Consider the following 12,555-nt stretch of genomic DNA (forward strand, 5'->3'; position numbering starts at 1 on the left):
GGAAGGAAGGAAGGAAGGAAGGAAAAAGAAAAGAAAGAAAAAAGAAGCAAATGGGGCTAGGTCACCTAAAAGGCCTTTTCTACCATGCCAAGGAGCATAGCTGTTATATGGAATGCTAGGAGGGTGTTTGGGAGAATATTACACAGGAAAATGACAATATCATAAATGTGATTTCAGAAGTATCATTACTCTACCAGCATGGAGAATGGATTAGAGTGCGGCAAGTCTGGGGTTAGGAGAGCAGTGAGGAGCTTCCCGATGATCCCAGAGCAAAATGACAAGGGCCTGGGGAAAAGACAGTCCTTGTGGGGGCAGAGGAAGGGGAAGCTTCTGGAGTCAGGCAGGAAGAAGAACAGATCAGATCTACTGACTAAACAATGGTAAGTGGGACAGGTTGGGGGTAAGGATGACTGAAGGCTCTGGCTGGGGTCATTGGGCATATGGTGACACTGTGTCCCCTGGATAAGCCCCATGAGGGGTGGGACTGTGGCTGAGTCACAGCTGTATTATCAACGTTTGGTGTAGTGACTAGCAGGTAATGGGTGTCTGAGAAGTATTTATGGGGTGAACGCTAGCATGGATGCCTATGTGAGCAGGACAGGTGGGGACGATGTAACCTGTTGAGTAGGAAATGCCTGAGAGATGGTCACAGGAAGCTGTGCAGCAGGAAGTTGCACAGATGAGACCTGAATTCAAGAGGGAGACCTGAACTGAAGGCAGGGATCTGGGAAGCAGGAGCATTCGCATTCCCAGTGAGGACAGTGGAAGAAGCCCTCATGGCCAGGTCCTGAAAAACACCAACGACTGAAGGGCCGGCAGAGGAACCTGCACCCTCAGAGAAGGTCTAAAATCATGGCAAGGAACAATGATGGTGTTGAGAGTTTCAAAAGAGAGGAGCCTCTGGGAGTCCAAGTAGTATAAGGACCGAAATTTACCTGTTGAATTTAGCAACCAGGACGTCAGAAGTCACATGGCCCTGACTGATAGGAATGAGTCATGAAGGCTGCGGGCAGGGGACCATGACGTCTGGTTGAAGCCATGCAAAGATGGGGCCTGAGAGCCAAACCAGGCTGTGACATACTTAGAGCTGGCCCTGATAGGCCCAGGAGCACTCATGGTTAAATTTTCAGGGAATTTGCAAGCTGGTTGTTAAACACAGCCATTATTAAAAATTAAATGGGTCAGGCGCAGTGGTTTACACCTGTAATCCCAACACTTTGGGAGGCCAAGGCTGGTGGATCACTTGAGGTCAAGAGTTTGAGGTCAGCATGGCCGATATGGTGAAACCCTGTCTCTAGTAAAAATACAAAAATTAGCTGGGCGTGGTGGTGGGCACCTGTAGTCCCAGCTACTCAAGAGGCTGAGGTGTGAGCTTTGTTTGAGCCCAGGTGGTTGAGGCTGAAGCGAGCCATGATCATGCCACTGCACTCTAGCCTGGGCAACAGAGGGAGACCCTTTCTCTAAATAAATAAATAAATACCTAAGAAAAATAAATAAAAATTAAATGATATAAACTTACAAATTGAATAGATTATACTAAAAACAAAAGTAATAAACACTTAAATCTCATCACTTTCTAGTGATTTACACTTTACTATTACCTATGCCATCAAGGTTTTTATTTATTTTTTATTTATTTATTTATTTTTTTTTTTGACAGAGTCTTGCTCTGTTGCCACGCTGGGGTACAGTGGCGTGAACTTGGCTCACAGCAACCTCTACCTCCCAGGTTCAAGCAATTCTCCTGCTTCAGCCTCCTGAGTAGCTGGGACTGTAGGCGCGCACCACAGCACAGGACCACGCTGGCTAATTTTTTGTATTTTTTTTTAGTAGAGATAGGGTTTCACCATGTTGGTCAGGATGGTCTCGATCTCCCGACCTTGTGATCTCCCTTCCTGGGCCTCCCAAAATGCTGGGATTACAGGCGTAAGCCACCATGCCCAAGCCATCAAGGTTATTTAGATGTGTGTGCCTAAGTGGAGGAAGCATTATATAACCCTGTTCTGCTCTACATCTCTTTCCACCTCCACATTCAGTGACATCTTACTGACAGCTGGACATTGGCCATGGGGGCAGTATGAACACCACAGAAATCGGCAAATGTACATTTCAGGGCTCTTGTTCCAGACAGCCTGTTGTGTACATTTACCAGCACCAGGCCAGAGGGTGTCACCATCCACATTTCTCCCCCAGAGAGTGTCCAAAGGTTCAAATCACAAAGTAGGGAACTCAAGTCTGAACCACAGTGGCCTCTGTCTCAGTCTGGTGAGGCTGGTATAGCAGAGCCAGGGTGAGAGCCAGGTGTTTAGGCAAGGACAGTTCTTAGCCTCAGGAGATGCCAGTGTCACAGCTTCAGATAGCTCTCTGCCCAGGTGCAGAACCAGCCAGTGAGGGTACAGAGGATGTGGGGACTGGGAGGAAGTAGCTTCTGGTTGCCTGGCCTGACATTCAGGGCTGGATTTGAGGCCCAGAAGAAATCTAGGATCAGGGCAGACGCCAACTGGTGGCCTGTTCACCTACATTGGCCTGGGTGGGGGACAGGGAGCTGCACAGACTGACTCCCGTCCTACTCCCTCACGGGGAGGGGGCTTCAATGCCTTTGCAGGTGTTTCTCATTGCTCCAGGCCTGGCTAATGCAAGCAGGCAGGCAGCAGGGGAGCAGCCTGGGGAAGGCAGTGTCTGGCAACCCAGCCGGGGGAAATGAGATTTGTTTTACAACAAGAAGACTAATAAAAATAATTTTGAAAAAATCTGATGGATAACACAAATCACCCTCGTATGAATCACTAGTTACACTTGGTGGTGTACCAAGGGGAAGGAGAGAGCTGTGGGAGTCGGGGTGCATTGTCTGCAGAGAATTTAAAAATAGGAAGACAAACACTGCAGTGGTCTGCTTTCTATTATCACCATGTGTGGCAATTGTCAACAATGGCAGACCCACCCCCACACCACTGGTGACACCCCAGATGTGCATTTTTGCCTGTGTTCTAGGTCGTCAGTTGGTCGTATTAGAACAGCTGACACATTCTTCTTTAGTTCCTTTTTGTGATGTTAGTTTCATAGAATCGCTTATTTTGGGGGAATTGGAGGCATGTCTTGTTTTTCCACTCCGACAACAACATGTATCAAGCGGTCTATGGTGTGCTGTCTGTCAGTTACACTTGGAGTTCAAGAGCATTCTTAAAGACACAATTTGTGCTTTGGAAAAATTGGTAGAGAGCCTTGTTTTGTGTGTGTGGTGAAATAAGTCAGAAGTTGGTTATGAGTCACCACTTTCCTGCTATTCTAGCATTGTACCCTGCACAGCAGAAAGGGGTTGTAAGCATTAAAAGGGGGCTTTTGAAAAAGCACAGGATACGGAAAGGCAGCCTAGAAGCAAGTTCTGGTGCGCGTGAACCGTGTGACCTTAGAAGGCACATCCCGCTGAGCTGTTCTGAGCCTCGGTCTCTCCATTGGTAGAATGGGGCTAACAGTACATGACGGGCTGTTCCCAGGTTACTGCTAAGGGCCAGTGGAAGCAGGTGCAGGAAGGGATGACACACACGTGAGCTCTTAGGACAGCTTCAGTTCCTCAGGATCCGAGAAGGGGGAAGGAGAGCCCAGGGTCAGCATATGTGGGGAAGTTCAATATAGATTTAGGTCTGGAATTTCCATTTTCACTGCAGATACAGTGTGCTGAGAAACGTTCGAGGGCATCAGAATGAAAATTGGAACCTGAGAAACTGAGTAAATGTCGCAGCAAGGAAGGGAGCCAGGCTGGAGCTCACTGGAGTGGGGAGGACCGCAGGGAGCACGGCCAGAAGATGGGAGAGGTCCCAGGTAGGGCTGTGCCTCTCACAAGCTCAGGGCACCCCATGAGGGGCTGGGAGGGGCAGAGTAGGTCTAGAAGCCGCTCTGGGGGCCGTGCCCCAACCATCAACTGCCAATTGGCAGATTTGATTGAAGCCAGAAGCCTCTTCTCTTTTCACTGGGTTTGTTGCAGTTTTGAAGAGTGCAGTTTCTTCTACGAAGGAAGGAGGAAGAAAGCCTATGAATCCCATCACAGCTTCCAAAGCAGATGGCCCTGTGGCCTCTTTCTGGTTCATTGCTGTGGGGGGAGAGGGGGAATAATTTTTTCTTCAGTTTTCATAAATTCTTAGTTGGCGTGTACCCCGTAACAAAAGACAGGTTAACAGGAGAAAAACAAAAGTTTAGTATTGTGTCTTTAATATGTACATGGAAGATACCCAGGAAGTGACTAACTTCCAAAGAGATGTCTTTGAATTCCAGCTTACGTAGTATCTTCAACAAAGAACAGCTAATTTTTAGAGAAGTGACACGGAAAAGGAAAAGGAAAAGGACTCTAAATACTGTCCCAGAGCCTGCTGTGGCTAGGGAGGATGCGGTGGGGGTGGGGGGAAGTATTTTTGAAAATATTCAAAAAATAAAAACAGAAAAGGATTTCAAGTCTCTAGGGGGCAGCAATTTGGGGAGAAGCAAATAACCGGCAGAGGAAGGCTGCTCGGTGAGGCTTGCCCATGTAGGTTCCTCCAATACCATGTCCAGGTCGACAGGGTTTGAAGTTGTCTTCTGTGGTTAACCTTTGCTCTCCCTGGTGGAAGGGGGACAGGGCACCTTTTGCCTTTGTGCCCCGCTTTAGGCAAATAGAGGGAGGGCAGAGAGCTGTCCTGCATCTGCTTCTTAATTGCCTTCAGCTCACAATCCTTATGCATAATTTGGGGGTTGCATAGTCTTGTCTTCCAAGCTACACAGATTATACACCTCAAAGTAAAACACAAGCTTTTTCTTCATTACCTAGAAAGTGAGGGAAGTCTTGCCCAGAGGGTGCTGATGTAGGCCTGGATATGAGGGTATAGGTGGCTACTGTCCCAGGTGGACTCCACCTCTGCCCTCTGTGATGTGAAGTAGGGGCTGGGGCTCCTTGGGTACGAGGCAGGGAGAATGGGAGGGCAGCAGGGTTGAGGACGCTGCCCTGGGGTTCCAGGCCAGACCATCCCAGGATGAAAGGAGTTTTCCCCATGGATCTCCAGGCCTTCTCCATGGAATTTAGACAGCTGAAGGCAGAGACAGGTCCCTGCGGGGAAGTACCTGCTCCCTCTTCTAACAAGTGCAAAGCAAGCAGGGCAAGGCTTCGAAGAGAACAGCTGGAGCAGGCCCAACCTCAGATGGCCGTGGGGTTCCGTGGTTGACCAGGAAGCTGGTCAGGCAGGGAGCCAGGAATCTGGTGACTCACATTCCCTATGTGGAGAGAAACTGGGGAGCCTCCCTCCCAGGTGGAACCCCTCCTCCTCCGTGAGTCACCCCGCTCCATACACCTGCTTGATTCCAGCAGCCCAACCCACCTGTGCTAACTAGCAGCTTACGTTTCTCATGTGCTCGCCTGTCTGTCCCATTGGCAATTCCTCAAAACACCAAGGGGAGGTAGCGTGAAATGTTACCCTGGAAAACTTTGTGAGTTAGAAAACATGGCCAAGTGCTCCCAGCTGATGACTGGCAAGTCTAGAATCAGCCTCATGACGTTTCCAGTGTGTTACACAAACCCCCCAGCCTTGCTGCTTCTCCAAATGCTGTATCTATGAAGTATGCCAGGCTCTCCACAGAGAGGATTTCTACGGCAGTGGAAGAGAGCAAAGCAGGTGTCAAGGTTCATTCATCTCATTGGTCCCTTTCTGAAAACTGACACATTATATCCAGGTTGCTTTTTAAAGCTCTGTGTCCACATCATGCAAATGTATAATTGCTTTGCGTATGCATGTTCAGGACTATTTCTGATCCAGATGCTGTACTAAGTTAAGCTAGTCTTAATGGTGTGATTCTGGAGCTAAAATAGTCTTCGTGGTATTTCCCATAGCTGTGCTCTGTCTAGTATATTTCCAAGTCATTACTCGGCTCATGGTCGTTGGTGTTCACATTGAAGCGGCCACAGATAGAGAATAACACAAGTTTCACATTGAATTGAGTCCACTAAGGCCTTTTCCTTGGTAAAACTGAGGGGGAAATACAAATTGAAGAAGCAGGAACCAGCAAATAGACCTTCTCCAATCTACCCAAAGCTGGCTCTCTGCCCTCAACCATGTTCAAAAGCCTTTGCTATAAATGTACAGAGGAAGTTAACTTTAACCACACTGGGGCTTTAAAAAATGACTCTGGTTTCTGTATGTGACTTTCGTAAATCAGTTTAATGACGTCACACTTCCACCTCAAATGTATGCTAACAAGGTCCGAATTGCCCAGTAGAAGGCAGAAAGAAAAAAAATCCGGATGTTTTTGTCATATGGAACCTTCCTACACAGTCCGTTTTTCCCCTCGAGCTGACGATGAATCACTTCTCAACATTGGCGGGGCCATCACGAGGCTGGCTTGGGGCATGGAACTCGCCTGGAGGAGCGAGGCTAAGGCAAGCTCTGCGCAGGAATGTGGCTGCAGTGATGTGGCCTGACACTTCCTCAGGGAGGCCAAATGTGACTAAGGCTCTTTCTCAGTACTGTATGGAATGAGTAACCACATGTCAGAAGATGTACAGCTACTGCCTTGCAACACTGAGCTGGAAAATTTGCTGGTAGCACGTAACATCTCTTGCAAAGGTATAATTATGGATACCTGTGCTCTGAGGGTTTGCACGGAAATAATTCAACCGTAAATAGTAACAAAGGCTGAGTGTAAACCTATGATGTATTACTTTGGTGCAAAAGGAATTGCGGTTTTTACCATTACTTTTAATGGCAAAGATTGCAATTGCTTTTGTGCCAATCTAATAGACTATCCAAAAAGGAACAGGAAGAAAGCCAAGAGTTAACAAGCCTATTAAGGTTAGCAAGAGACTCCTCTTGATTCTACACTGGGCGTTACCCTCAGGGACACCTAGCCCTTCCACTCTGATCTGATCTCCCCCATGAAGAGTTAGATGGGAGATCTTTACGGGCAAGTATTTGTGCATGGATATTCCCACTCCCACCACATTGCAGAAGTGCATGGAGGCATACAGCTACAGCCGTGGGGGCTTCGGGTGTTCATTTCGAAATATATTTGTTCTATCATTTGAGTGTAGTTCAGTAATTTTCCAGAGAGAAAGGACCTGGCGTAGATGCAGCACTCTCACCCTCAAGAGCCAAAATATTCACATCTGCTAATGTTCCATCCTGACCCTCTTGCTTAATATTTATTCACAGGGAAGCTTTGGAAACAAGTAGGGTATGAGTCAGGAAAGCCTATCCGTGCAGACTCCTCTGCAGCAAAAGTCTCCTAAAAGGCCGGGTGCGGTGGCTCAAGCCTGTAATCCCAGCACTTTGGGAGGCCGAGACGGGCGGATCACGAGATCAGGAGATCGAGACCATCCTGGCTAACATGGTGAAACCCCGTCTCTACTAAAAATACAAAAAAAATCTAGCTGGGCAAGGTGGTGTGTGCCTGTAGTCCCAACTACTCGGGAGGCTGAGGCAGGAGAATGCCGTGAACCCGGGGAGCAGAGCTTGCAGTGAGCTGAGATCCGGCCGCTGCACTCCAGCCTGGGTGACAGAGCTAGACTCCGTCTCATAAAAAATAAAATAAAATAAAATAAAATAAAAGCATCCTAAAGGTCTTGGGTCCATGAGCATTGTTGTCTGGGAGCATGTTTCCCCACTAAATTATCCTTTAAAAAAATCTTCTGGCCGGGCACGGTGGCTCACGCCTGTAATCCTAGTACTTTGGGAGGCCGAGGTGGGCGGATCATGAGGTCAAGAGATCATCCTGGCCAATATGGTGAAACCCCGTCTCTATTAAAAATATAAAAATTAGCTGGGTATGGTGGTGGGCACCTGTAGTCCCAGCTACTCGGGAGGCTGAGGCAAGAGAATCGCTTGAACCCGGGAGGCAGAGGTTGCAGTGAACTGAGATCACTCCATCGCACTCCAGTCTGGAAGAGCAAGATGCCATTTCAAAATATATATATGTATATATATTTTAAAACAGCTCATAGTCATCATCAAGACAATATTTACAGCACACACATATTTTTCAGAAGATTTTTAATAAATAGTTGGTGAACTCTCTTGTCACTAACTTGTCCCTGCTTAACTTTGTCTGGGTGTGAGTATGATGTTTCATTTTAACTTGTTTTGAATCCAGACACCTGGACACACAGTGGACACCTACTGAGTCCTCTGTCCACTCACAATGATTCCCAGCTCTCTGGTAACTCCAGTCCCCCATTCCAAGGGGATGAACTTGTCATTGGTCACCTGCCTCCTGTCTATAATAGTGTGGACCAGGATGGCGACCTTACCCAGGTTTAGCCACTCACTGGTGCTTCCCCTGGAATATGAAATGGAACAAAGAAATCTTTCCCATTGCCGGACTCACAATGTGTAGCTCGGCGCTCCCCAGACTACGTTCTGTGCTCCCCACCTTGCACTGACGCGTGTGGAAGTTGTCCTACAGCAACAAGAGACAGAGCCCCGAAGGCTTCTCAGACTTCAGTCCTGCCCTTCCACAAGCTCTGCGGGAGGCCTGGTCCTGCTTCTGCTGGATACTTCTCAGGTATTACATTTTCCTTGTGTGCTCAACTCTGGGTGATTGTATCCCATAGAACCAAAAGATTCCTAACTAGTATCTTGGAATCCCATCCTTCTGTGGGGCTCGGGATGCCAGCTGATTGGACAAGCCTTGCGACTTCTCCCAGGCACTGACTCTGAGTTCTGCATGAGGGACTTCTGGACAGGTGGGTGTGAAATCTGGCCCTGTTGATTCTAAGGATGTGTAATCGCTGGAAACTGTACCCCCAATAAATCTGTGTTGCCTCAGCTGTAAAATGAGAGAAACTCGTTTGAAAATGTGAATATGATAAAATGCAAAACACTTGAACATTGGGGTCAGCCTTGGGATAAAGCCACGTTCGGGGTCTCAGTTTCCTCATTGGGTTGTTTTGAAAATTAGAAATATATAATTTACCTAAATATGTAATTTACCTAAATGCATTTACCTAAATGCACCCAGTGTGTGACGTAGTAAATGAAAGGTACTTTTATTGTTACTATTACTAATTACTCCTTCAACTGTTACTAGTGCTGCTTCTCCTCCTCCTCCAAAGAATGTGAAAGATCTTTGTCATCTATGGATCTGCCTTCAATATGAAGCTGCCTCTGGCTGTCTCATCTTTTGTACTCAGCTGGAGGTGTTTCGCTTGCTGGCACTTTAACTCCCTGGCTCTGAGCGGCTGAGCTAGCACAAGGGCTATACAGAAGTAGAAATAGACTTTTTTCTCTCTCTCTTTGAATAAGAAGAGATGAAGCAAAGCCATGGTGGGGATGCTGTCAATGCTGGTGACAGTGAGGTGTGGATGCCTGTCCTCAGGCCACTTAACTGCTCCAAGTTTCTCATCTGTAGAACTAGGATGATGAGGGCACCTACTTCGTGGAATCATTAGAAAGACTGGGGGTGGTATGTGGAAAGTGGGGCGTGATACTAATTATTTTCATGGCGACCCTCTAGCAGCCAGGAAGTGTGTCCCTGCGTTAGTGTGAACCCTCCATGTGTTTTTCCTCAATCAGCAATTTTCCTACAAGGTCATCATTTTGGGAAAAGAGATAAATCAAACCTCCTTCCCTGAACATTTATTACCTTATTTGGGTTTTTTAGGAACTGAAATTTGCATTCAATGCAAGTTAAAGGCAACAATTTTGACTGTTCGAATGTGCCACAATCTCAGCTCATACAAAGATCCTGTTCTCTCTTTCATCACAAATCATTTTAAAACAAAAGTTAAAGGAGTTTCATTCTGGAAAATCGTTTAAGAAGTGGCATGCTGAAGATGAAAATATGGCTTGGATTCCCAAGGTCAGGCCAGAATTGATTCCCAAAACTGCCCTGGAAAAGGGTAATCCTGTGAGGCCCTCAGGGGGTGCCATGGGGAGGTGCAGGGCATGTGACCTCACAGTGGGGGTTCCTGGGAGGATGGACGGCTGGGCCATATCTGCTGCCTCCCAGGCCATCAGGGAGTAGGGGGATCTACTCTTCCTGGTTTGTCCAGGACCATCCCAGTTTTAAAACAAGAGTCTCAGGCCCAGGTACTTCCTCAGTCGCAGGTGAACTGGCACAGCTGGCCACCCCAGTCTGACCTGTCTCATGTTCCTCTGACCCTTCAGTCTCACTATCCACACTAACCCCTGCCTAACCTACTCCATAGACTTTTCTTAAATTTTGCTTTTCCTTCCTTTACTTACATGGCAGAAGACAAATATAACAGAAGGGGAAAAAGTGACTGAGGAGAGATAATTAAGTGGGGTTGGAAATCATTGTTTCTTACAGCCATGGCCTTGGAGTTGAAGGCCAGGTCCCTCACTCTCCTCCCAGCTCAGGACCTCAGCAGCAGCCAACACCACCGTGGGACTCGGCAGCAGCCTCGGTGTAGCGCGATGGCTGTTTTGTCTTCTTACTTTTACATAACACTATACTTCACTTCCTCTTCATACCCTTTCTTCTGTGGGGTGTAGAGCAGGTCAGGTAAGATGTTTCCCCTTTCCAGCCAGAGGAAATACATTTGCAATTAAAATGAACCCTAACAGCAAATTGCTCTTGCCTGGTGCTTTTTTTTTAACGTAAAATTTCCTGGGGACGGGTTGTTCCTCATGACTATCAAAGTACCATACGCATATTGTCACAAATCAGAAAAACAGAGAAGAACATTTTGAAATGCACATATCATCTCAGAAGCCACATTTTAAAAACACACTTGGCTGGGCGCGGTGGCTCACACCTGTAATCCCAGCACTTTGGGAGGCTGAAGCGGGCGGATCACCTGAGGTCAAGAGTTTGAGACCAGCCTGGCCAACATGGTGAAACTCCGTCTCTATTAAAAATACAAAAATTAGCCTGGTGTGGTGTCAGGAGCCTGTAATCCCAGCTACTCGGGAGGCTGGAGCAGGGGAATCACTTGAACCCAGGAGGCAGAGGTTGCAGTGAGCTGAGACTGTGCCCCTGCACTCCAGCCTGGGCGACAGAGCAAGACTCCATTTCAAAATAAATGAATAAATAAAAACAGACTTAATAGCAACACAAGTAGTAGACACTTTAGTGAGCAGTACTTGCTCAGATGAGCCACACTGTCTTTCAGCAGAGCCACCAGCTCCAAGGACGCTCCTCGGGCCTCCAATGTAGCAACAGCAGCAGCAACATCAGGTACTGCATTTCCCTCATTGCCAAGTGACAGCAGTTCTCTCTGTGGGTGACACCGAATTCACCGGAGAGCCTGGCATCGATCCCACTAACAATCAACAAATGTTTGCAGAGTTCTACTCTGATGCAGGCGTAGGCACCCTGTCTTCGTGGACAGGAAACACACGTAGCTGTACCAGCAGGAAGAGCGCGCTGGGGCGTGGGCAGCCAGGGGATGACTCCTGGTCTGCGGAGGAAGGGAAAGCTCCTGGAGGACAGGGGACATTGTGCTGAAGCCAAGACCCGAAGGCTGAGTAAGTGTTAGCCAGGAGAAGACAGAGAGGAAGGGCGATTCAGGCAGAGGGGGCCACCAGTGAGGAGGCTCAGGGACCGGGAGCATCCCTCCCGAGGGCAGCGTGGGAGAAAGCCACAGTAGACACACCGAGGCCGGAGAAGGCCTGACTGGAGCTGAGGATGTCAGGGAAGGAAGGAAGGGACAGAAAGGGCCAGATCTGGAGGCCTGTGTGGAGGATTTTTGGTGGCGGGGGTGAGAGGTAGCAGAAGGGGAAGCACTGGGTGTGTTGTGGGGAGGGATCTAGGCCACAGGCCTGGCAGCGCTTGGAGATGGATGACACATGCAGGTGAAAATGAGGGCCCAGATAACAGGTTGAAGAAGGAGAGTGCCAGGGGTCTGAAAGCAGAGCAGCAGCCCCCAGGGCATGGCTGGCTTCATGGGCAGGTGAGCCGAGCCAGCCTGTGGTTGGGCTCAGTGCTTAAGTAAATGTTGTCACCATCTTGAAATGCTTAGTAATATTTGAACAAGAGGCCGTGCAGTCTCATTCTGCACCAGGTCTGCAAATTATATAGCTGATCCTGCCCAGGGCTGAACGTTTTCCACAGATCTATGCAGAATTTCGCACAGCTAATGGTACGTGGACTCCATCCAAGGCCTCCAGATTGTTCATAGATCCCGTCAGGCAGGACAGGAGTGTGAGGGAGGCTCGCAGCGCCCAGTTCAGGGCCGCTGGTGTCCGTGAGTGTGTCAGGCATGGCTTGTTGATAAAGTCCATCAGAGCAGTGCACGCATGGAAGACTTCCAGCTCACCAGCCATGGAGACAGGAGACTGAGGGCATGTCAATAACATGAGCTTTGAGTCGGCTGCCTGAGTAAAACAGGAATTTTCTTCACCCAAGTTTCATTTACTTTAATAAGTCAAACTAAAGAAATTCCAAAAGTTCAAGCCAACACAAAATAGGTAGGCTATTTGCCAGAAAATACTTTTTAAAAATGATTTATTGGCCGGACGTGGTGGCTCACGCCTGTAATCCCAGCACTTTGGGAGGCCGAGGTGGGTAGATCATGAGGTCAGGAGATCGAGACCACCCTGGCTAACACAGTGAAACCCCGTCTGTACTAAAAAAAAA

At 48.1% G+C, this 12,555-nt stretch overlaps 1 protein-coding gene across 1 annotated transcript in view; it reads left to right on the top strand.

Annotated features, from left to right (window-relative positions):
• Window positions 1–12,555, top strand: part of SNX9 (sorting nexin 9) — a 290,347-nt gene that overhangs the window by 70,390 nt on the left and 207,402 nt on the right. The window contains exon 2 of the mRNA XM_011976425.1: window positions 8,365–8,517. Within this exon, the coding sequence (XP_011831815.1) occupies window positions 8,365–8,517 (153 nt within the window). The remainder of the gene's footprint in view (window positions 1–8,364; window positions 8,518–12,555) is intronic.

The sequence above is a fragment of the Mandrillus leucophaeus genome, unplaced genomic scaffold (assembly GCF_000951045.1).
Source record: "Mandrillus leucophaeus isolate KB7577 unplaced genomic scaffold, Mleu.le_1.0 Scaffold166, whole genome shotgun sequence".
In the NCBI taxonomy this organism is placed as follows: Eukaryota; Metazoa; Chordata; class Mammalia; order Primates; family Cercopithecidae; genus Mandrillus; species Mandrillus leucophaeus.